Source organism: Anomalospiza imberbis, chromosome 2 (genome assembly GCF_031753505.1).
Source record: "Anomalospiza imberbis isolate Cuckoo-Finch-1a 21T00152 chromosome 2, ASM3175350v1, whole genome shotgun sequence".
NCBI classification, from domain to species: domain Eukaryota; kingdom Metazoa; phylum Chordata; class Aves; order Passeriformes; family Viduidae; genus Anomalospiza; species Anomalospiza imberbis.
The window spans coordinates 30,397,767-30,422,179 of NC_089682.1; the positions used below are offsets into that span (position 1 = coordinate 30,397,767).

At 43.4% G+C, this 24,413-nt stretch overlaps 2 protein-coding genes across 4 annotated transcripts in view; one reads left to right on the forward strand and one right to left on the reverse strand.

The window, feature by feature from the left end:
- Window positions 1-17,907, forward strand: part of TBC1D8 (TBC1 domain family member 8) — a 49,144-nt gene extending 31,237 nt beyond the window's left edge. The window contains exons 6-20 of one of the 2 annotated variants that reach the window (XM_068180362.1): window positions 333-492; window positions 1,673-1,867; window positions 3,107-3,289; window positions 3,664-3,814; window positions 4,865-5,079; window positions 5,880-5,997; window positions 10,041-10,326; window positions 10,809-10,938; window positions 11,218-11,316; window positions 11,847-11,915; window positions 13,251-13,491; window positions 14,722-14,787; window positions 15,405-15,494; window positions 15,656-15,756; window positions 16,947-17,907. In XM_068180362.1, coding sequence (XP_068036463.1) covers window positions 333-492; window positions 1,673-1,867; window positions 3,107-3,289; window positions 3,664-3,814; window positions 4,865-5,079; window positions 5,880-5,997; window positions 10,041-10,326; window positions 10,809-10,938; window positions 11,218-11,316; window positions 11,847-11,915; window positions 13,251-13,491; window positions 14,722-14,787; window positions 15,405-15,494; window positions 15,656-15,756; window positions 16,947-17,405 — 2,563 coding nt within the window. In that variant the 3' untranslated portion in view covers window positions 17,406-17,907. Of the gene's footprint in view, window positions 1-284; window positions 493-1,672; window positions 1,868-3,106; window positions 3,290-3,663; window positions 3,815-4,864; window positions 5,080-5,879; window positions 5,998-10,040; window positions 10,327-10,808; window positions 10,939-11,217; window positions 11,317-11,846; window positions 11,916-13,250; window positions 13,492-14,721; window positions 14,788-15,404; window positions 15,495-15,655; window positions 15,757-16,946 lie in introns of both variants that reach the window. The other variant, XM_068180361.1, reaches the window with a different exon arrangement.
- A 527-nt stretch (window positions 17,908-18,434) lies between these two features.
- On the reverse strand, window positions 18,435-23,418 carry RPL31 (ribosomal protein L31). 2 transcript variants are annotated; one of them, XM_068180377.1, is made up of 5 exons: window positions 23,377-23,418; window positions 22,672-22,788; window positions 21,060-21,185; window positions 18,969-19,081; window positions 18,435-18,500 (listed from the first exon to the last, which is right to left on the reverse strand). In XM_068180377.1, exons 2-5 carry the CDS (start codon window positions 22,776-22,778, stop codon window positions 18,469-18,471), a joined length of 378 nt encoding a protein of 125 aa, XP_068036478.1. In that variant the 5' UTR covers window positions 22,779-22,788; window positions 23,377-23,418; the 3' UTR covers window positions 18,435-18,468. The 2 variants fall into 2 exon arrangements, with proteins under 2 accessions (XP_068036478.1, XP_068036479.1); XM_068180378.1 differs by lacking the exon at window positions 23,377-23,418 and adding an exon at window positions 22,932-22,985.
- Window positions 23,419-24,413: the final 995 nt, after the last annotated feature.

Here is a 24,413-nt window from a genome sequence, read left to right on the forward strand (position 1 = left end):
ATAGAAAATGCATGGTTAAGAAATAATGTAAAAAAAACCCAAACTAGCGAAGCAGCTGATTCAAATTAGTGTCCTTTCCCTTACTAATTACTATACTAGTTGCTTTTGACCTTATTGTTAAACAAGCACTTATTGATAAGTTCTCCTTTTAACATATTTCAGAGTTGCTTATACAGTGCTTTGTTTACATAGGCACTGAAGATTGCTGTGATGGTGGTTTTATTCTGTATTCCTTGCTCTTGGTGAGGCCAAAAAGGAAATTATTCTTGCTGCTTTTTCTTAAGGGATCTTGAAGCCAGAGCACAGAATGAATTCTTTCGGGCCTTCTTCAGATTGCCCAGGAAGGAGAAGCTGCACGAAGTCGTGGACTGCTCTCTCTGGACGCCGTTCAGTCGCTGTCACACAGCAGGGACAATGTATACTTCAGACAGTTATATCTGTTTTGCCAGTAAAGAAAATGGCTGCTGCACTGTGATCATCCCACTTAGAGAGGTAGAGTTTGTTGTTTGTTTAATTTTTGGGTCCTTATCTACCTTTTTCTACCCTAAGCCTCTGCTGCCACTTGACTTACCTACAAAGTACTGTTTGTTGAAAAAGAGTTGGATGTTTGTGTGTATCCTGCCTACAGGATTTTTGTACAGCTTGTTCTGGGACTCATTAGGGCCTGAGCTCCTAAAAATATGGGTGATTCAAAACTATCCTCAAAGTGAAGTATGGACAAGTAATGCAGCAGGACAGAACACTGCAGAAACAGAGTCTGCTTGGCCTAAGACTTGGGGAAGACTGGAACAGGGCTCCCCTCCCAGCTCCACAAACACGTACATCCAGCTTGATGTTGATGGAGACTGGCTTGGACCCATTCCAGCAATGCAAAAGCATCCTAGCCTGGGATCAACACAGGTGTTGAGCTCTCCCTCCATAGACAGCCTTTAACAAACCTGTGGGTACTTTGCCAGGCTGTAGGGCAGAGAGAAAGAGGGGATGTTATGCATGCAGTGATGGGCTGACAAATTTCCATGAAATCAATAGACAAGATTAAATGGAGGGAGAGCGCAAGGGAAGGTGGTGGGAGTAGAACGAGAGAAGGAAGCTGTCAGCTAACACCTGCCTTATCTGCTGTGAATACAAGGCTGTTATGATCTCTTAATTAAAGCTTTCCTTTCATTCTGGACTAATAATAGAGTAACATCCAAATCATATTGTAACTGTAGCAACTTACCTTCCACTGTTGCAGAAACAAAAAACAATATGAGAACAGTATTGTATACTTATTGAAAATTAACAAAACAACTGCTTTTCCCTATCTTCAAAGGTGGGAAAGTAAATTTTTTCCTCCACACCCAGAATTTGATCAAGTTGATCTTTCTATAAATCATTTTTTAATCATACATTCCTTTCTTATCTTTTCCCTCTGTCTGCTGTTTAGAAGTGGGATGCAAAGTAATTTAGGAAAAAAAAAAAGGCATCTAGGATACTTTTTGGCATCTGCTTTGACCTTTTAGAGAGACCATGAACTTCAGGCAGTAGGATGTGTTCAATTAAGGAACACCAATATGAATAACCACATTTAAAGCATGCATATGAAATGCTGTGTTTTGGTACACGTAGAAAATTTGAATATGATTTTGTGGATGTGGTGCCTAATGTATTTTCTGTAATGTCTCTGGAAAAGGTAATCAGTATAGAGAAGATGGAGGATACAAGCCTTCTGCCTAATCCTATCATTGTTAGCATAAGGAGTAAGACAGCCTTTCAGTTCATTGAGCTGAAGGACCGGGATACTTTGGTGGAGAACCTGCTTCAGAGGTTCAAAGAGGTGAACTCTGGCAACCCATTGCACTGCAACAACTTGCAAAATAACAATCAGGTACTGAACTTTTATTTTATTATTAATTCAATATGTTTATCCATTTTTCCACTGTCCTGCCTTCTTTGTGAGGCCCCCAAATTGATCTTGAGCCAATGCTCACCTGATGCCACCTTTAAAGACCTGGCTGGTGGGATAGAGGACACTCACAGCATATTTGTGATTGACATGCTGGGGAGAACAGGGACTGTGATGGGCAGATGGGTTGCCCTTCACAGAGACCTCAGCAGTTTGGAGGAATGGGCTGATAGAGACCTCTCAAAGTTCAACAAAAGCAAATGTGAAACCTGGCAAAATAAGCCCATGTGACAGGAGAGGCTGGGGAATGGCTGGTTGGAGAACAGCTGTGTGGAAAAGGTGGAGGAGTCATGAAGAAGTCCAGCCTGTAACTCAGCTGTGTGCTCTTACAATGCAGAGGGACAACCCCATATCAGGTTGTACTAGCAGGATTATAACCAGAAGGTCATGGAATGTTACTATTCCCTTTTATTCAGCAGTTATGAGGCTGATCAGGAGTACTGCGTCCAGGTTTGACTGTGCTCAATTACACATGAAAAGCATTGATAATTTGGAGTAAGTCTAGTGGAGGGCTATAAGATGGTCAGGGGCTGGAGCACATGCTTTTTAAGGAGAGGTGGAGGGATCAGGGCTTCCTCAGCCAGTCTTCTGCCAAGTAGTGGCGAGTTGGAAGATAAAGGCAAACTCTTCTTCAATATACCAGTTGAGAGACGAGCAGCCACAGCTTCAAGATTTAGCAAGGAAAAATCTGAATAGATAAAAAGAGAGCTTTCCCCTCATGGTTAGGCAGAACTGGACTGGGCTGTCCAGAGCGGCAGTGCACTCTGCTTTCTTGGAGCTACTCACCTGTACTGGGCAGAGACTCCAGCAACCAGGGCTGAGGGCTCCTACTTTGAGCAGGGGATTGAAAACGATAGTCCTCTCCAACCTAAATTGTTCTGTGATTTTATCTTTCAAATCATAACAGTAGAAGACTGTTGGGTAGCTTGTCATCAAGGACACTTAGAATTGGCTAACAACTTCTGTTTTAAAGTAACAACCCTTTTCCTGACATGCAAACGGATGACAATTTGTATAAAGTCTTGAGTAAGACCTTTTCTCCTGAAAGGTGTTAAAGGTTTTGATGCAAAAGGCAAAGGGTAATGCAACTCTGTCTTGAGGACAGTTGAGCATGTAGTTCTTAGCCTTTTCAGTCATTACCACTTTGATTTGGCATTGCAGAACAGCATTGCCTTCGGATCCATGTGCACGCTGGGGGATGATGAACCTGCGTGTCTGGGAACAGAGGCTTCACAAGGGAAAGAGAGAAGTGAATGTGAAAAGGAGAACAATTACTTGCTCAATGCAGAAGCACTAAGGTCAGACTTTCATCAGTCAGGAGTGCCAGGCCTTGATTTTGGAAAGGTATGTAACATTTGGGGAGTGCTGTAGGAGTTTTTGGTTTAGTTTTTTAAAAAGCTGGGGTTATATTCACTCAGGATAGGTGTTTTTAGTAAAATGCATTCTGTATTGGTTGGAGAAATTAGATACAGGATAACAGCTTTTTTATTTGGATTTTTTTCTTCTCCCTCCCCCCATTTCATTCTGGTGAATATTTATAATTTTATCCCTGTGTGGTGAATTAGATATGCAAAGTGGGGAAAGTCAAAGTCCCTAGAACAGACTTCCCATTTCCATTGGTAATGGAATACCTTGTGGAATTTCTAGTATGTGAAATGCTTTTGTTTACCAAGTCTCACATGCACATGTTTTTTTTAAATATATCTTCTCATTCCCAGTCTAGAGAGCAAATCAAAGAGAGCCTGTGGAATGACCATTTTGTAGAGTATGGCAGAACTGTGTGCATGTTTCGCACAGAGAAGATCAGAAAACTTGTTGCTATGGGAATTCCCGAATCCTTAAGAGGCAAACTCTGGCTGCTTTTCTCAGGTGGGCGTGCTTAAATATGTAAATGTTGGCTGTAGGCATCATCTGATTCTGGACATGGCAAAACATTTAGGCAAGAAATCTCTCAAGGGCAATTAAATGTCCTTTACATGGAACCTGTGATACTGCTTAAGGAAAAGACATGATCTGAACTGAAATAATATATGCAAGGATGTACCCAGGTAGATCTGTAAAAGTTTTATCTCAGGATGACATCCTATGATGTACAGAAGAATCAAAGTAACATCTTTGTAATCTATGTAATTTAAAATTAGCATCATGTTTTCATAAAACAATGTTCATCTTCAAGCAGCAATTAGATTGTAGCGTAAATACTGAGTTAGCCTTAGACAAATCAGATTATTGCAAAATAATGACAAGCTCAAAGTTGGCAGACCTGCTCCTGCTTCTCGTTGAATGTTGGCAGGGCTTACAGAAACTGGAGATGGAAAAAACAACTCATTTCATTGACAAATATGACAGAGCCAGAATGTGCCTACAATGTGATCTCAAGTTTAGTCCTTAATCCAATATATGGCATATTCAGACATTTGTAAATGTGGAGCTTTTCCTCCTGGAAGGATGTGAACAGTGCAGAGTACATTTCTCCCAGTAATATGTGGGGGTGGTGAGACACTTGGAAGGGGTTGCCCAGAAAAGCTCTCGATGCCCCATCCCTGGAAGGGTTCAAGGCCAGGCTGGATGAGGCTTTGAGCAACCTGGTCTTGTGAAAGGTGTCCCTGCCCACAGCAGGGGGGTTGGAATGAGATGATCTTTAACCAATACTTTCAACCCAAACCAGTGCTTTCTGCTGGAGACATCTTTTGCTCAATCAAGGTGTTTTGGATGATGTTGTGTCATGTAAGCTTTGCTAATACTTCGTTTTCAAGATGTGTATTCTGTTAGGACTTTGTCTTTAGGTCTGGATATTCACAGACCTTGGGGAAAACCACCTTGCTTACTACACCCTTTTGAGCAGTAATTCCAACACTTAGGTTTAGCATTGTCCTTATCCGCTCCCATCTTCCACTTTCTCCCTTCTGCTGCCTTCAGACGCCCAGACGGATCTCGTCTCGCATCCTGGGTACTACGTACATTTGGTGGAGGCATCCATGGGCAAGTGCTGCATGGCGACGGAGGAGATCGAGCGTGACCTGCACCGCTCACTGCCCGAGCACCCGGCCTTCCAGAGCGAGACAGGGATAGCTGCCCTCAGGAGGGTGCTTACGGCGTATGCGCACAGGAACCCCAAAATAGGATACTGCCAGGTGAGAAATTCCCAGTGGGATAATACTCCCTGCTTTTTCTTCCCCTTCTTCCCACTCTCTGTTGTTCTCTTGAGAGTGCTTTTAATGGTGCTTTTGATAAATAAAGACCTTTCAGTTGGAAAAATACATAATTTTAGATATTAAATGTCATTTTTCCTTGGAAAACAACTACATAGTCTCACCAAAAGGCTCTGTTCTACCAACGACATTCCTTCAGCATTTTGCAAACTGCATTTATAGTTACAGGAGGGGAAAAATTGTTTCTGCTGCTTCTGTTTGTTGCAAAGTGCATTTCTTGGACAGTACTTGCAAGCAGTGCAGGACAAATTGGCCTGCACAGATGATGATTTATGTAATGCACTGGGGCAGAGGCTTAATGAACCTTTCTGCCACTTTCTTCCAAAACTGATGATAAATGATGAAAGTAGTTTGTCCAGCTGGTCAGCTCCCTGAATTCTGATTAACATCAGAGTGGTCCTGATACTGGAATAGGGGCAGTGAAAGGAGCCCCATAACATCTTGCAGTATCAGTTACCTGCTTTGTATCTTGGCAAATAGAGTGCTGTGCTTTTCTTTATTCTATTGCTATTATGAAAAGCAGTATACGTAAGCTTGGAAAACTTGCTATGCCTGTGGGTTGCAATTATGTATTTGCTGCCTCTTTTTCTTGCTTTTTTTTTTCTTAGTTCTTTACATCCTGTTAGGCTACTTTTCTTTCTATAAAAATAGCCACAGTTGAGCTTTTGTCAGTAGGATTTGCTGTCACTAACAAATCCCATTTTCTTCTTTGCCCTTGTAAGTCTATGAATATTTTGACCTCTGTGTTGCTGCTGTATGCCAAAGAGGAAGAAGCCTTTTGGCTGCTGGTTGCTGTGTGTGAGCGGATGCTGCCGGATTACTTCAACCACCGAGTGATAGGTGAGCCCATGTTCTTTGTCTTGCAGACTGGGAAGGGGTAGCCATATGGTGCAGGGGTGGGGAAAGTGCTCAGGGTCAGCTGGGTCCAGACCCCATGGACGAGGTGCTCCATCCACTTGTGTGGTGTGCAGGGACAGCAGCAGTGGCTGCTCAGATTCCAGCCAGGGTTGGTTTGGTCTGAAGGGTTTGAACTGCACAATCTGTAAGTATATGCTCAACTTCACAGTTTGTTTTTTTCTTTCCTGTTGGTCAGAAGATGGTGACACTTTTGGCTGTTACATAAATAGAAGAGCTTGTGGGTCTTGGCTAGGAGTGTGCAGTGTTAGAGACTCAGGCTGTTTAAAATGAAAGTAGGAGAAATCTGCTTTGTGATCTGAACTGTCTGAATTGCCTGGCTACTGGAGCAACGCAGGCTTGCATCTACACTAGCCCTTTGTAATGAGAGCTGATACAAGTCCCTTTGCCATGCACTGTGTGTGCTGTGTCCCTTGTATAGTGCCATTATTTTTAAGATCGTTGTGCAGACTGCCTAATGCACAGAAAGAGAGGGGCTAAGCAGTATTTGTTCTTTGCAGTCACTTCCCTTACAGAAATGTTTGACAGATTTTCCGTTTTTAGTGCTAACCTTAGTCTGTAGCTGCAGCATCTGCTGTTACACCCTTGCTGTGGCAAAGAGAGGGACCAGAGTCACGTGTGAGGAAGTGAGGATAGGAGCAAAGCCCTGGCAGTAGTGGTTCTGGGCACTCTTGTGCTGCCTGTGGAGTAGGAGGAGATATTTGAGAAGATTTCCAGTCTTTTCCATGAAGGATGGGGTTGTTATACCTCCTTCCAGACACTGTGTCACTACTTAGTTTCTGTCTTGTCACTGAATTGGCAAGAAGGTAAGTTAAAGTTGAGTTAGTCTAAAGTTTAGCTGGATGCTTAGCATGTTTTGTGATGCTTTGAATGCCATTGGTATTTTCTGCTAGTGGACTGGGCATTGTAACTGTCCCACTTGTCAGAACTTTTCTTCTTGTCTCCAGACATGACCTTAAACTGCTATTTTGATAACTGACTTCCATGTTTGTCCATCTCCTTCCTTGATTAAAGCAGAAACACAGCTTTATCACTACTCAAGCATTTCTATATATCAACAGTGTGCTTTGGATTACTCATAACTTTCTGATGCTTGCTGGGTTATTGCCCTTAAGTAGCATTCTCTGCTGCTCACCTGAGTTGTCTCACCTGGCCAGCCATACCCCTGCCTTGAGTTGTTGATTTGTGCTTTTTATCTTACCTGTCACTTGCCATGGCTACTGCATACATTGTTTAAGTGCTGAAAGTTTTGGTTGTCCTGTCTCTGTTTTCTGGCCCTCTTTATCCCAAGGAAGTAGTTCTGTGTCCCTCTACTGCCATGGCTCACCACAGTGTGAAGAGCCAGGAATTCAGTTTTGCCCTGCTCTCCCTGGCTGAGTGGCACTGGTGCAGTTTTGCAGCATAGTTGCTTCACTGAGCACTTATTTCTGCAGCTCTGCTTTACCCTAGAACTTAACGTGCCCAAATCGGTGCTACTGATTTTCTCCACCCTGCCCCTCCTCTGGTTCCTGTTGCTTGAGTTAGTGTTCTTGGCTCTGCATTTCAGTCGACCTTCTTTTTTTTGATTTGCAACCAGCTCTTGTCTAAACTTTGTATTGTTTCTTCTTGTATAACACTTCCAAGACCAAACTTTTCCTCTTTGTGCACCCTGCCAATACTGTTTGTCCAAATTTTGATCTCTCAATAACTTTGGTGATCTCTGACCTTGCTACCCGTCACTATGCTTTTCCTCTGCAGTGTCAGCCAGTAATCTCTGCAGTCCAAACAGCTACCAAATTAATGACCTTGGTTATAACAGGCCTTCTTGGCTTCCTTTTGTCTCAGACCTTTTCTTTATGACTTTCAAAATCCTCTATTTCTTTATCTGTGTGTTTATTTAGCTAGTTAGAATTTTTGCTTTCAAAACTTAGGCAATTCAGTCCTACTCAGCCTTCTTACTTTCATCTCCCTCCTTCAGCCTTGCCAGCTCTGACCCCTTTCACAAGCTTTTTCATTATTTCACTGCTTGCAAATGGGAAAAGCTTGCAGGCAGGGCTTCTCCTTCAGGAATTCCCGCTGTCCTTCTCCTCTCTGCAATGCATAGAGGAAATTATAGGCAGATAGGTACAAGATAGAAACAAGTTATATATGGGTCAAGAGTGGTGGCAAGGGTCAGGCATATCCTATTGTCAATTACCATGACTTTTCCATCCCCTGCATATACCAGCCGGGCATCTTACCCCACTTTACCTGTTAGACTGTGATCAACTTGACACTGTAATTCTTAAAACACTGAAAACCTTATTTCATTTCTCTGATTTGCCTTTTCAGTCCTGAAGATGCCATTTATCTTGCATCTAAGTTCATCATTTTTCAAATGCATGCCCTGGTGTTTTCCTACCTCATTATGGTCTCATGCTGTAATACAGATTCATTTGCTCAGATTTCATGTTTTCTGGGAGCCTAATGAAAAAATAGACAGAAAAATCAATTTTAATATGTCTGCTTGACTTTCATCTACAGTGGCAGCACTTATTAGATCTGTGGAAGATCTGGAAAGTGTTGCGTGTTGCTTTTAAAGCTCTGGTTTTGCTAGTGCTGTCTCTAAGTTTGGAATGATCTATTTATATATGTCTTGCCTATCTGTCTCTGGCTTCCTTCAAATTTCTCTAAATCCAGCTTTGTTTTTTGGGTCTGTGTTAACTATGGCTATTAAATTGTTTGCATTAAGCTTATTTAAAAAAAAAAACAAACAAAAATTGCCCCCTGTTGAGTAACTCCAGTCTTTCTCCTTTTCTTCAATCTTACGGGAAGCTTTTTCTTCAAAGCATCATGCTTCATGTGTTTCTCAAAAGCTTTTTGGATGTCCATGGGCTTTTATTTTTGATTTGTGGTGCTGTAATGTTTGTTCAGCCACCAGCAGAAGCTCTTTGTGGACCGATGTGAAAGGTTCTAATATAGAGAAATGTCATAGCTATTTTTTCCCAGTGATTTGGATGCAAAGCCAAAAGATGCTGGCTCTCTGCCACAAATTGTCCAGGTTATATTCTGCTTTTCAACAACAGAAGTTTTGAGTGCTAGGGATATATATGTTTCAGCAATTAAAATTGTGTCCTAATATTAATAGAATATGGACTATAAGAAAGAAATTAATAACTTGAAAAGAAAGACAAAATAATTGAAAAGCTAACTGCATTTTGTATTCAGGAATATTTTTAACTTACAGTGTCTTTGATCAAAGCCCTGATGTGGCAAATTTGGTTTGTAGATACTGTCCATTTAATTGAGAAGAAACTACATTGATTCTGTAACAGCTGCTGACAAAGCAGAACTGAACTAGTAGCTAAATCAGAGCCCAGATCTGATCCTTTTGGAAAGACTGGTTGGGACAGTTAGGAACTCTTTTATCTGGGCATTGCGGAAATCTTTTGTTCTTTATGTGTAGATACATATGCTTGTAACTATATACTTGTATCTGTGCATGTGCTTTCGTGTAAATATTATTCTTCCTGCTTGGTGCGTGTTGGCATATCTGGACTTCCATCCTACATTTTCTCAGACCAAAACCTTTGCTGCCCACTTGCTTGAGTACATACATCAGAGAGGAATGTGTACTATCTTATTTTTACTACATACATCCCAAGTGGAGCAGTAAAATACTTTAAGATTGCTTTGCTAGCACTTAATTTTTATGTGCTTTTGTAGCCAAGACCAACAGCTGCTGCTATTGCTATTTCATTGCACCCTAAAGGCACTTAGGAGAATTAACATACATTTTGCAGAAAGTTGTACAGTAAGGTTTATGGACACAAGGGTTAGGCTGAGATCACAGCAGGAGGATAATGGCACTTTTCATTATAGATGCATGTGTACCTTGCCAGTTGAAATTTTAAGAAAGTCTTGCAGTTAACAGTTGACAGCAGTGATTAGCTTAAAAAAATATTTTTTCCTGTGTCAGTCCTGACTAATGTTGTTCCTTTGACTTGTAGGTGCTCAGGTAGACCAGTCAGTGTTTGAAGAGCTTATAAAAGAACAACTTCCAGAGCTGGCTGAACATATGAAGGATCTGACAGCCCTAGCTTCCATCTCTCTTTCCTGGTTCCTTACCCTTTTCCTCAGCATCATGCCCCTGGAAAGTGCTGTGAATGTTGTGGACTGCTTCTTCTATGATGGCATCAAAGCCATTTTCCAGCTGGGCTTGGCCATACTGGAAGCTAACGCTGTGGATCTGTGTAACAGCAAGGATGATGGGCAGGCCCTGATGATCCTGAGCAGGTATGGCCACACAGGAGTGCTCCTTTCCTCTCAGGCTGTTCTGCCTTAAAACAAAGGCATTGCTCAGTAGGCACCAGGGCCCTTCTGTGTCACCCTGCTGTTGCTGCTGTCGCAGTGTCTGCCTTAAACAATGGCTTTGTACGTTGGACGAGATGTCCTGTGAAGTTTCCTGGCACTGCCGAGACATGCATCGCCTGCGTCAGTGTGCAATATTTACTGCTGCTCTTCGTGCCTTCCCTAGACTGACGGGCTTCCTGCTCCAGACTTCAAGGAGACAGAAGTTTTACTCCTTGGGCAGCATTTAGTCATTTGGCTGGCTTGCCGTTCCTCAGATGAGTAATCACAAGGGCATTTTTGAAAAGTCTAGCTTGCCCAAAACTCAATTTATTTCTAAGTCTGAGCCATTAGACTTACTTGCTTACTTTAATTGAGAAGAGCACAGTGCAATGTGATCTATGTTCTGACATATTTCCTCCCTTCAGGTTTTTAGAGCATGTCAAAAATGAGGAAAGCCCTCTGCCACCTATTGGTAATCACCATGCATTCTTCAGTGATGACCAGGAACCCTTTCCAGTGACTGAAATAGCAAACCTGATTCATGACTCCTATGAGGTAAAATAATTCTTTGTATCTACTAGTCAGTTAAGTTAGAATTTTAAAGGAGAGGATTTAATTCAGCTTGGGTGCTTTGAAAGTTAATACACGTTTACAGATTCCTTGACTGATGTGCTGTCATGCACAAGACTAGGTGTAGTATGAGTACCTAGATTAATTAGAGACTGGGTATGCCTTTTCTTCAAGGTCTTACTGCACTTTAGAAGCTGTATTTCCAATTAATACAAGTATCATAAAACACAACACAAATAATAAATTTCTGTTCCTCTCTAACAGAAATTTGGAGACCACTCTGTGGAACAGATAGAGCACATGCGCTACAAACACCGGATCCGTGTCCTGCAGAGCCACGAAGATACAACCAAGCAGAATGTGGTGAGCAGGGTATTGATATGACTGAGGTAACTCAGCATTGCCTCTGGAGACACATCGGTTTAGTTTTTAAAAAGGTGTCACCAGGTCTTGAAAAATCATTGCTGACTGTGCAAAAAGCTCTTTCCTGGGATGCCAATGCTTTTTTTTTTGTCAGCCATGTACGTTATTATAGTTTAGGGTGCTTTAAAGTTCTGAACAACTGCAGGGCTGTCCAGCCCAGCACCTTATCTGTGACTGTGGCCGGCCCTTGGCAGATGCCTGGGAAGAGCATGAGGAGGGACAGCACCATGCGATGCGTCCCTGGCCTCTGTAACCTGTAGCTTAGGGACTTCCTGTCTTTGTTTCTAATAGCCCTTGAGGGATTTCTCTTTTCATGGATGTGTCCAACTGGTGAACCTAAAGAAGGGGGAAACAGCGCAAAGATTTAAAAAAAATCTTGTAGTAGTGGTTTTCAGCTGTTCCACCTAAGTACAGCTCATGAGTCTGCCTGTGTCAGTGATGTCACTAACATGATTTTCTTTCTTTTTAAGCTCCGAGTTGTCATCCCAGATGTTTCAATTCTTCCTGAAGATTTAGAGGAATTGTATGACTTGTTCAAGGTTGGTCTCCCTGAAAAGCGGGGGGTGCACTTCATTGAGGCTTCTTTGGGCATAACTTCCAGCTGTTGCTTGGCAGCGCAGCACTGACCTCCCGTCCTCTGGCAGGGCCGTGCTCCTTGAGTGGGATCTTGCCCTTTTGTCCTTTCTGTGGTTGTGCAGATGTTAAAGAGGAACAGTAATATTCTGATTCTTCAGAGAACTGCTCCAGAGTTTTTTCTAACTTTCTGCTTGGAAATGGTCACTGACAAGCTAGGTTCTGTTAACTTTCACATGCAGAATAAATTAAATATTATGTAGCTGTGCTCATTGAGAACTTGGCAGTGCTTTTAAACCCTGTTCTCTAAATGCTTTTTAAAGGCAGACTGTCTTCTCCATGGGGGGGAAAAAAACCCCAAACCCCACAACCTTGTGTCCTTGCCATTTGTTCCAAATTTTCTAATAGTTTTTTTTTTTGTTTGTTTGTTTTTTGGGATTTTTTTTTAACTAAAAGCAGTTTCAGTTCCTTTCTGTCAAGCTGATGTTTGATAAAACTTACAATAAAGCTGGAGACAGGGACATCTAAGCTTATACAGCTATACTTGATTTAGAGGTCCAAGCTGTAATTATTTCCCTTAAGGACCATTTCTTCTGTGTATTGTTCATAGCCATAAATACTCAGAATATGACTGTGCTATGTCATTAGTGTTACACAGCTTTGTCACCAAGAGCAGCTGTATTCTGCCTCCATTAGTGGTTGTAAGATGATGCTGCCTGGGCTAGTTCTTCAGTGCTTCTCTCCTGCTCCTCACTGCTGGTTTTGATCTTTGACTAGCTTCCCCTAATATAATTTTCTGGTAGTGGTTCCTTTTTCCTTTTTTTGTTATTTGCCTTGCTCTCCCAGGGACAGCTTGCTTTGTTGGGACTCTTTGTTTTACCTGTTCCTAACAGAAGACTAATGCTACAGTATCCAAATGGAGCCGTCTGAGAGAATAAATGAGCCGGTCAAGCCTATGGTTACTCCATATTTTTTGTGACCCTCTGTACCTTTGACTGCTAAGGGACATCCTGGATCAGATGTGGTTAAACAGAGTTTCAGTAGCCCGCAGTGACTCTTTTTCAAGAATCTACCCTTATTAATTATCCACTGGAAATTGGATAATTGGAGAGTGGCTGGCTGCTCTGATGAAAGATTTGCTTTTTCACAGAGGAATGGTCTTGGTATCACTATGACACCTTGCACAGAGCGAATTTAGAGCACATTACAGCATAGTTTGATGTGAATGCCTTTTTCTGCTGGTTGTGCTCTCTGCTGCTGCGCCCCGCAACAACCACTCTCGCGTGTCCGATTTCTCCTAGAGGGAACATTTGATCAGGTGCTACTGGGAAAGCAGGAGCGTGGTGTCGGAGCGCCACGACCCCAGCAGGCCGTACGCCGAGCAGTACCGCATCGACGCCCAGCAGTTTGCCAGCCTCTACCGCCTGCTCTCGCCCTGGACCTGTGGGGAGCACACCGACCTCCTCGCCCACAGGACCTTCCGCCTCCTGGATGAGAACATGGACCAGCTCATCGAGTTCAAGGGGCTCGCCAGCTGCTTGGGTATTGGCTCGCTGCGGGTTGGGCCGCGGGGCAGAGCTGGGGGTGGCACGTGGGAGAGACAGGAGTGTTAAAATGCCACCTAACTGGCAGAGAGGATGGTTTCTAGGGCTTGTAATTACCCTTATCAGTGACCTTTACTCATTCTTTTGTGTTTCAATCATCTGAAGTCAATTTGATTTAAAAGACAGCCTGAGGACATGACTGAATGTTGTATTAAAATATTTGATTTCTCAGACAATAGTAATTTTGTCAAAAATCTTGTATGAATGAAGAATTACACTCGGGTCTGCACAGAATGCTAGGAAATCCTCTCTACCGGGTTGTTGCTCTGAGTATACCTCTGAAATCTCAGTGTACCTCTTTGAAACTGCTTCTTGAAGACTTAACCTTACACAGATTAAGGCAGGCTGACTGCTGCCTGCCTTGCGTGTTGGCAGTAAGCAGAACAAAAAAAATCTGGCCAGCCAGCAGTGACTGAGAGCTATGCTAGGGTTGGTCTTGAGGCCACCAGCTGTCCTAATGGGTGAAACTGACTGTCCAAAATCTGGCTGAAGAGAAAGTGGCAAATCTCAACTGTTGGCTGACCTCAAGTGAAAAAAAATGAAAGTCAAAGCTTCCGTAAAAATCAGTGATTTTGTATTCTTTCCACTTAAGATTTTTAGATTTTTTAATGTGAACACTAAGGCACCCTGTATGCTCTTTTTATTTGATTCTTGGAGGGATACAACTTTTAATTTAAAGTTCTCCACAGTATTTGAGCGCATTTGGAAGTTTAGAATCTTATTTTTATTGATCATTGAATATGGGAATCATATTACATGTGAAAGAGTTACCTCCTTTGGGCTTACTCTATAGAACAGCAGTAAGGGCTGAAGGGGAGAAATGCTAAGAATATGATGTCCCCAACATTATCTGTCTCCACCCCCACCCTCACATTTCTGTAAATCTGTGGCAGCAAGCAGCCTTTAGTAGATTCCCTGCCATCCTCCTTGATATTTTTAGATGCTGAAGCTCCATAGGGTGAGGTGCTCCCAGTCTATTTCACAAGAACAAAGACCAAAACAGATGGCTGTCACCTGCTGTTCCTCACTGACAGGCACAACCTAAAGTTATACACTGGCCGTATGTTTATTGTCCATGTAAACAATTATCCTTTGTGCCTGATTTATTTTAAACTGTGGAGGTAAATGCTGTGGTTCACTTCCTTCTTGTACTTTATTTTCCTTGCAGATGTTATGTATAATGGAGAAATGAATGAAAAGATAAAGTTACTGTATAAGCTGCATATCCCACCAGGTAAGAAATCTGAAAGGAAATGAATACCTCAGTTTCCCCAAAAAATTTCTTGCTTTTGGGAAAAAGCTGCTTCATGAATAACCCCATCTTGCTTCCTTCCAGCTTGGAGCATACAGGATGTGCATTTGTAGTTACACTCACTGCACTTTACAAATTACTCCATTAATTACAAATGGAACCTTTTTAGATGAAATGTATAGATTACAATGTCAAAATTCACACATCTGTTGCATTCAGAGATCTTTTGCAGCCAATTATATGGTTACTTCCAGACAAAATACGAACTGAAGTAACATTTTGAATGGCTTGTACTCCATGTACAGTAGAGATCTCCTTGTAAAGATATACAAGATCCAGTTTTGATTAGGTGACAAAATTCTGTGGTAGTTTCTCTGTGCAAAGTTTTTAATTAAATGTGCAGTTCTTGGCAAGCTTCCAACTGCAGCACCAGTCTTACAAAGAACATGATTTATAGTATGATTTAATAAAGTACCTGAAAGCATTTGCAAAACATCTTTGCACAATTACTTCACTTTCTTCAAGTATGTAAATTTTAGAAAAATAAATAACCATCATGCCGAATTCAAAGGATTAAATTTGTCACATATCTTGAATAGCTCTTACAGAAAATGAACGAGAGAGCCAGTCACCGTTAAAGAATCCTTTGCTGTCAACATCAAGACCACTGGTCATTGGAAAATCAAACGGTATGTCCAGAATGGTTCTCTAATGTGAGTGCATGAGATAACCAACTTTCCACTTGTGATTCCTACCATGTTATCTCTGCTCTCTGGGGTTTATTTTGAAATGTAAATTTACTACAGTGACTTGAAAATTAATTATCCTTTTTATGTCTGCTCCAAAAAAGGTGATGCAGTAGATTACCAAAAGCAATTGAAGCAGATGCTGAAGGATCTAGCCAAAGAAAAAGATAATAAAACTGAAAAGGAATTGCCAAAAATGAGCCAGGTATGTACCTTAGAGACTGTACTGTTTTTGAAGAAGCGTACTAAAAATGAAATTATTGAATTCAACACTTTGGCTGTCTCTCATGAAGTACAACTTCAGTCTGAACTTGGATTCAGTCCTTCAGGCATTGAGGATTGGGCTCCTCTGATCTGGGGAGCAGGTGCTTAAAAACTTTCACTTTCAAAAAGCTACCTTCCTAGCAGTTCCCTCTGCTCAGACTGGCTGGTGAAGAGAATTTCAGACTCGCCCTCAGCTGCAGCAGAATATGCAAGCAAATAGGCTTATGCAGGCTGGAAAAAGGCCTCCTCCTAAGCCAAAGAATTCCCAAGAATGCACAGTTTTGTTCTGTTTTCCATACCTCCTCTACACCAAAGCAGTAGCTTCTTAGTCTGCCACACCTGGAACTTGCCCTGTCTTAGCCAAACACTGACTAGAATTGCAGGGAGACAGCTGAAGGCTGTCACAGTCTTACCATCTGTTTCCTAATGCCAGTAGCTTTGTGTTGCTGGCATAAGGAAAGCTACTGGAGGGAAAAGGGCCCCATACTAATAAAACAAATATACAGACATACAAAGAAAGATGGGACTGCCCCCAGAATCCCTTCTGTGCTTGTGTTTCTAAATGAAGTTTTAAAGGGGTGGCATGTACCTAGCCTGTCAGCTCTCCAGGGGCTCACGATCTCCTAACAGGATATATGGAGACATCCTCTGTAGCCTGATAACCACTTGAAATGGGTGAGCAAGGGAGAGACAAAAAGGAGCTGGGCAGGGAAGATCTCTGAATTGTTTTAGAAGAGCTAGGAAAGAGGGGAGAGAAACAGAAGGGAAGTTTGCCTGCAGGCCTGTGGATGGCTACTTTGGTTGTAACCCACTCTGTGTAGCAGCCACCAATAAGGGATTTTCCCTTGCCTTGTCTCTCACTTGCCCGTAGATCATCTGGCAGGTCCTGATTTCCTTCATCAAAGTACTTCACTGCCCTCTTCTCTTTTTGATTTCAGCACAGGGTTTCCTAGCACCACTGGGGATTGAAATCCTTTCACTAAGAGTTTTTAAAAAGCAGGTAGAAGTTATAAAAGAACATATAAATGTACACAGCATTCCACCTGCCTTTGCACTGCCCTGCCTGACTCCTGCAGTGATCCCTTAGTGTGGCTGTTCAGGACTTTGATGCTCGTTTTTCATCCTTTACAGAAGGAGTTCATTCAGTTCTGCAAAACATTGTATAGCATGTTTCATGAAGATCCAGAGGAGAATGATCTGTACCAAGCCATTGCCACTGTGACCACACTGTTACTTCAGATTGGAGAAGTAGGACAAAGGAGCATCAGCTTGGGGAGTGGATCAGATGAGTTCACTGAGGACTTACAGCCCGAGGCCTCTGCTTCAGACCAGGATGCCGTTTTTACTGACACTGTGAAGACCCCTCACAAAGACTCTCAACCTTCACCTGTGACCGAAGGGGACTGGACTGTCTCTTTTGAACATATTTTAGCCTCCCTCTTGACTGAACAATCATTAGTTAATTTCTTTGAAAAACCCTTAGAACTGAAACCAAAGCTTGAGAATGCAAAGCTAAATCAATACAGTCTCAGAACAAATGGAATGAGCTGCCAGTCACGGACTGAACATGCAAAACCAAGCATGCAGTAGCAGCAAACATAGCAAAAATGAAATGCACTGAAATGATGCCAAAGGACATACTGTAAAAGGCTTTCAGTTGGCAGTGGACTTCTGGTATCCAATTTGTTGGGTCTGTGGTTTTCAGTTTAAGAGCTTTAAAAGCTAAAAGGGTGGGTAGATTTGTTTTCTGCCATTGACTTATTATGTTCTTGTTTTGAATGTAAAAGGAAACATCTGTCTACAGGGTGAAAAACTGAAGCCCTCTTCTGCATTGGGAGAGCAGAGGCTGGCTCCAGTTGTCTTTTTTTAAGCAGGGGAAAACACTTCTCATCTGCTGTCCACAGTTTGTTTCAGTTGTCTTTTTTGCACTAATACTGAAAACTGTTTCAATGCTGGTAATTGAAACTATTTTAATATATTTGATTGTATTCCAATTTTTATGTCTTGCTGACATGTTAAGTGTACATGGACTGTGCTTCTGATGTTGGTCTGTGAAAACATGCACTTTTCAATAAACCCTTTTTGTACAAGACTGGCATTGACAGTATTTACTGGTTTAGGGAAGCTAAGTACCTTTAGTCCCTACCGCTTTAAACAAATACCCTGAGATAGCATGATCACAATTATTTCACTAATCAAAACCCTGTTTCTATGCTGTACACAGAGCTGCTTTGGGAGAAGCCTACTGAGTCTGCTTAAGAGGCCAGTGGGGCACATCATCCACAGGAGATTACATACATGAAATATGATTTAGCAGTTTTGCTTGAGTTTTTCATGTTTTGTTTTTAAACAAACTTAAAATACCTGTGGTAAAGGCTCTTTAATACCCAGAACAAAATAAACCCACCACAACTCTGCCACCCACAAAGAGCATTTGAATCTCCTCCTTATTCCATTCACATGTAATGGAAATCTAGTGTATCTTTAATTAAGAAAATTACACCTTTATGTTCAAATTCAAAGAAAGAAACATATTTTAAAAGGCTAGTACCTGTTCAACTCAATGCTTCACAGCTGAGAGCTTGAAAAGACTGGACAATAAAAACAACAACTAAAGAATATATTTTGTATTTTTATTGTAATGAAAATTCATTTAATTTTCATCCACATTGACTGTCTGTAGACCTGCAAAACAAGACATTTTATCACCACCTGTTATATATATGGAAGTCCTCCCAAGAAATTACACCTACAGTTTCAAGGGTTGTCTGCTGATCTACTTCTGGAAAAGCAAACTATATAGACAAGTATTCCTGCAAATGCTAAAACAAAAACTTAGTGACACTTACAGAATTGATTTTTATCAGATGACAAGCAGAGAGGGCTTAACCTGCCTGAGCTTTTGACAGCAAAGGATGGGCTTAGGAACTACCCTAGTGACTATGGTCTGTGTTTTTCAATCTCTCAAAATTTACATGATCATTTTACTCCTTTTTGATGTGGATCAGGGAGCCCTGTTCTCTATAGCAGAGCTGGAAGTTTAGGCCAGTGGTTTGACTCTTGCAGCGTGCTTTTTGCACTACAGGAGGAGCTGTCCTGCTTTGCTTCTTGTTCAGAAAAACACGGCATGGGAGATGCACGAACCTGCCTTACCTTTGAATGTTGTGACTGGTACGTAGGTAACCAGAGTGTACAGCTTGTTGGGTGAATCCTCATCCTCATTGCGCTTTCTGGACAAACGCACACGGATACGGTAAGGAACATTCCTAAAGTGAAGATGGCAGATAAAGTTGCAGTGAAGTATGTACTGAAACCTATGAATTCATAGGAAAGTTCTTTCTCAGCATCACACCAAGAGCAAAATCTTGTACCTTAAGAGACTGTATTGTTTGCCTTAGAGGAGTTTTTGTTTGTTTGTTTTGCTTGGTTTTATTCAAGTTAGCAGGTAAGATTTAACTGAGCCTTGAGTAAGATGAATTCATAATCCAGGAGGAGCATGAAGTCAGAAGTGCATCATCAGTTCACTACTGAGGAAATGAACCTTGAAGATGATCATCAACCGAACACAATCAGCAAAGCAGCTGTTAGTAACAAGCTTTTCTTACTACAATATAAAATAGTGAGGAAAAACCCAACAATCTACCCTGAAAGCCCAATGCCTCTGTCAAAAGTCAGAGTATTGCCTATCTTTATGCCAGAAGCCGTGGAAATTCTAGTGAGCATCAAGACTGAACCAAGCTCTTACCTATGGGCACAAAAATTATTATAATTTCTTCCTTACAAAGCCCATGGAATCATAACTAAATTGTTTAATGATTTTGTTTGTAATAGGCAAATCACAGCTCAGTGTCCTCACCTAATAATGCCCAAAATACGCTGCTGAGGGAAGGCACAGAATTGAATTTTTTTCTCCACACCATTTTTCACATAACCTGCCACCTCGAACTCAAGATTTTAGGTAACTCCTGCTCAGAGTACTATGTGAAGGAACCTGCTCCTCCTCCCTGCTGCAAGAACAGCCTTTTCAAGAACATACTTATTGCATCAGGTAGACATAGCAGTTAGAAACAGGAACTGGCTTTGCTTTATTCCCTTCCTACCAAAGTCAAAAGCATTTTTCATTAGTTTATGTAGATCACCGGCTATCATTCCAGCCAACATATTGGTTTTAGTCTCTGCTGATCCTTCCAGAGGAAAATACCTTACTTTGCACATATTACATATTCTAACTAGTAAAAACTGCAGATTCACATTGGAAAAATAGATGTGGCGACTCCTTGCTCCACAGACTGCACTTGTACCAGTCAATACAAGAAGTCTTGGTTAGCAGCCTCATTACAAAGCTCTGGGGTTATGTATGCTGTCTCCTGGTTCCACCGCTACTTCTTCACTCCCTATGAAGTGGGCAGTTAAACAGGGAGGACAGAGAACCCCTGCCTGTAAGACCCAGTAACTCAGTCTCATCCTCCCACTCTGCTTTTCAAGGAAGGGTTGGCCACATGATGCCAAGCAAAGCATTCTATGTATGTCATAGACCAGACTCAAGGATCTAATTTCCAGAAGATGTGGTTTAAACCATGTGCATCTCTCAAAGCATCAGTCCCAATCAGTTAACCTTTTATTAGCGTTTAAGAGGTCCCACTCCCCACAGGAGTTCTATTTGACCATCTTTACATATGTCATATTAGCTGCCTTTGTAGCAGTGATTAAACACAAGCTGTAGTTTTTGGTCCCCAAACTACTTATTTATTTGTACTTTCAAGATTAATGGCCCTGTTGAAAATACACCTCCTTTTGTGCAGCATTTATTCAGCATGCTTCAAAACCTAATCTTGTTTGGACACACTGCATAAATCCCACTTAGCCTGGGCTTGTAGGTATCACTAAAAGGTCAGGTTTATAAAAACTATCTGCTACAAAATGGATCAAGGTACTACAGAATTACAATACCCCAATCCTTTCTCTTCCCTGCCCTCAACTCCCAAACATGCACTCCTTCTTTCCTTTGCTTTATTCTCATTAAAAGCAGAAGGAAATTCTTTCAATCCTAGAGTTTACCAAAGCTTTGTTACAAATATGCCAGGCCAGCTGACCAGAACACAGAGGTGACAGATTAGGATGGTGTGTATGCCACAAGAAGGAAGCATTTGCCAAGAAAACTCAAATACTGCAAGAAATATGAAATTTTTTCCTAATCCTCCATGTCTTTCCTCACCCTAGGACCCACGAAGTGCAAAACCCCACCTTATTCCTTTAGCCCAGACTGCTTTGTTCAGTCTGGTATCAATGCGAACGTCAGGAGTACCCATCTCCTTCATCGCAAATTTACGGATTTCCTTGAGGGCGCGTGGTGCTCGCTTCTTGAAGCCCCTGGGACAAACAAAAGAGCCATTTCTTTAACTTCAGGACACTGTCAGCACTAGACATTTGTTGCATGTGCTCTCCCAACATAAAACCCCCAACAGCAAACAGCTGCACCAGCCTGACTAGACCTTTACCCTGGCAGGCAGATGCTAACTGTAACACAAACCACTTACACTTAGGTAAAATAATCTCAGTAAAATTTTGCAATCACAAGATCTCCTGGGTCTTAAACCTTCATTTAAATGTCAACATGTTTGAATATCTCAGTAACACTGAAGAGATCAGAGGTGTCACAGACACTCTGAATAAAAGCCCTATGAGCAAAGCAGTGCAATAGTAACATAAACATGACAGAACTGTATTATCAGTATTGAAATAAACAGCAGAAGAACAAAAATGATGTTATTCTGAATATCAGCTTTTGCTGAACAGTACTTGATGGTTACTTTCTTTCACACTACCAGGACTGCACCAATACCAAATCAGAACTCTTTTTTCCCTCCGTATAGTCTCATGCCCATTATGGCCAGATCCTGCAGGGCTGGGCATCCACAGCAGAAGAGCTGCACCATGAGTGTTCTGCCATATATATTATACCCACACTGCGACACGGGGCTGTGCCAGTAGTGCCTGAGGTCCCACAGTGGGTTATATTTAGTTATACTATGTGCACACTGCTGTTGATACTTTGTGCTAGAAATGGGAAGTGGGTATTGATCACAAGTGAGACAAGCACTAAACTCGCTTTTAACTCTGGCATATCATGCACAAAAAGAAAGGTGGACAGCAGGACCATCAACCATTAAAACAGAATGAAGTGCTAATCAACAGGCAAGGCCAGAACATCTTACTGCCATTTTAAGAGTACCACTGCCTTCCATTCCCAGCCACTGCCTCATTTCTCTCCTACTCCATGGCAGCCACTGCACCAATGTTTGGATTTGGATGGTGCCTTCCATGTGCCTGCAGAGATACACAGAATGCAAAGGCACTGCAGCTTCCTCTGAAGCACTTCTCCACTACAGTTTCATGAGGTTCAGCATCTGGTCAATTAAAAAGCCACTCTTGCCTACAAACAACAAATATCCTTTAACACAACTCATATTCCAGTTTACACCTCACACAATTTTGTGATAAACATGAAACCAGTAATCTGACTACAGCAGTATTTAATTTCTAAAACTTTCTCAGTGGGCTGAAGTTTAAGCATTTGCTTGGGAAAGAATGACAACCTGCGCACAGAAGTAAATTGATCTAACTTTAACTTAAGTCCCAGAACACTCACAATCACAGAAACGGGCTTATCCCTGAAAGCCACAAGGCAAGTCTGGGGTTGCACAGGAATAGAGCTGCTGCCTCGGGACACAACAGAGGCACAAGGGACCACAAACAACACTCTAAGGACAGTCCTTCTCTGCTCTTTAGAACCTACCGAACCGACTTCCAAATGCCACTTCACAGAAGGCAAATTTCGCTGATAAAAAGAACTTACACGCCATGGATCCGCTTGTGAATGTTGATTGTGTATTCCCGAGTTACTACTTCGTTGATGGCAGAGCGCCCCTTCTTCTTCTCGCCGCCTTTCTTTGCGGGAGCCATGTCAGCGACGCTAAAAGGCACCACGCACACATCAAACGCAGATCCCGGATCTTCCCCGTCCCGTTCCCTCCCGCCGTCCCCAGCCCATTGCAAACCGCAAACTCCCGCATTCAGAAATTTAAACCCAAGCTTCCTTAACCCCCGGGGTCGCACCAGTCGCAGGCTTCACGCAGCAACTTCCCAACATCACCGGTGCTTTACTTTCATCTCCCTGAGAAGAGCAGGAAGCACATCCGAGACTCTTCGACCACCTCGCATTCACATCGGCCTCCTGGCCAGCCCAAGCCCCCTCCCTCTGCAAGGAGACTCAGGAGCGCAGCTCAGCCCGTCCCGGAATGAACATGACGGGGCCAGACCGGCTCCTCCCCGGGGCAACAGCCGTATCCCCGTCCCATGAGTCCCGCCGGCCTCCCCGGGCCTGGGGAGGGCAGGAGAGAGGCCCCATTCCCGCCGAGCGCGGACGCGCCGGGAGATCCCATGCGGTGCCCCCTTGCCGGGCCGCCCCCCATGCCGGGCCGGGCCGCATTCGCGCCGCGCCGCGGGGTCTGCGGGGCGGATGGAGGCGGATTCCGCGGCACCGGCCCGGGCCCACACTCACCCTGCCCGGGCACCGGCCGGAAAGGAGCGCGCAGGGCACGCTGGGAAACAGGAGCTCTTCCGGGATGCGGCTGGGAAGCGACGGCGCCGGCGGCGGGAGGGGCTGGCCTGGGGGCGGCGTCCGGGAGTGCCCGTACCGGGGCGTTCTCCGGGGCGGTGTCGGTGTGTGCCCGTACCGGGGCGTTCTCCGGGGCGGTGTCAATGTGTGCCCGTACCGGGGCGTTCTCCGGGGCGGTGTCAATGTGTGCCCGTACCGGGGCGTTCTCCGGGGCGGTGTCGGTGTGTGCCCGTACCGGGGCGTTCTCCGGGGCCGTGTCAATGTGTGCCCGTACCGGGGTGTTCTCCGGGGCCGTGTTAGTGTGTGCCCGTACCGGGGTGTTCTCCGGGGCGGTGTCAATGTGTGCCCGTACCGGGGCGTTCTCCGGGGCGGTGTCGGTGTGTGCCCGTACCGGGGCGTTCTCCGGGGCGGTGTCGGTGTGTGCCCGTACCGGGGCGTTCTCCGGGGCCGTGTCAATGTGTGCCCGTACCGGGGTGTTCTCCGGGGCCGTGTCAATGTGTGCCCGTACCGGGGTGTTCTCCGGGGCGGTGTCAATGTGTGCCCGTACCGGGGGTGTTGGGTGCTCGCCCGCTTGTTTCCTCTGTAGGGTCTCTCCCTTTTGCTTGGAGTAGTGTGAGGAACTCAGCTTGGCGCAGTGGTGCTTCCAGCAAGCATTTTGCCTCTTGCAGATCTCGAGCTCTTGTTCCCGAGACAGAACCGAAGCATCCTGGCGTGAGGCAGTAGCTTGATGTAATCACCCCGCCTGCCCGGAAAACCAATCCGAGCTGAGGGATTATGTTGGAACAAGCTGAGTTTTGGGTATAATGAACTAGAACAGCCCAGCTCTGTCAGGAGGACTGGTGTTACCTTGTGTGTGCAACAGAGAACAAGGACAGCAATCCCAAACCTGAATATGTGTATGGGGAAGAGCAGGAAAAACCAAGTCTTGACGTAAATCTGCTCTTGTGAGCTATCTGTATCTTTCCAAACAATGTATTAAA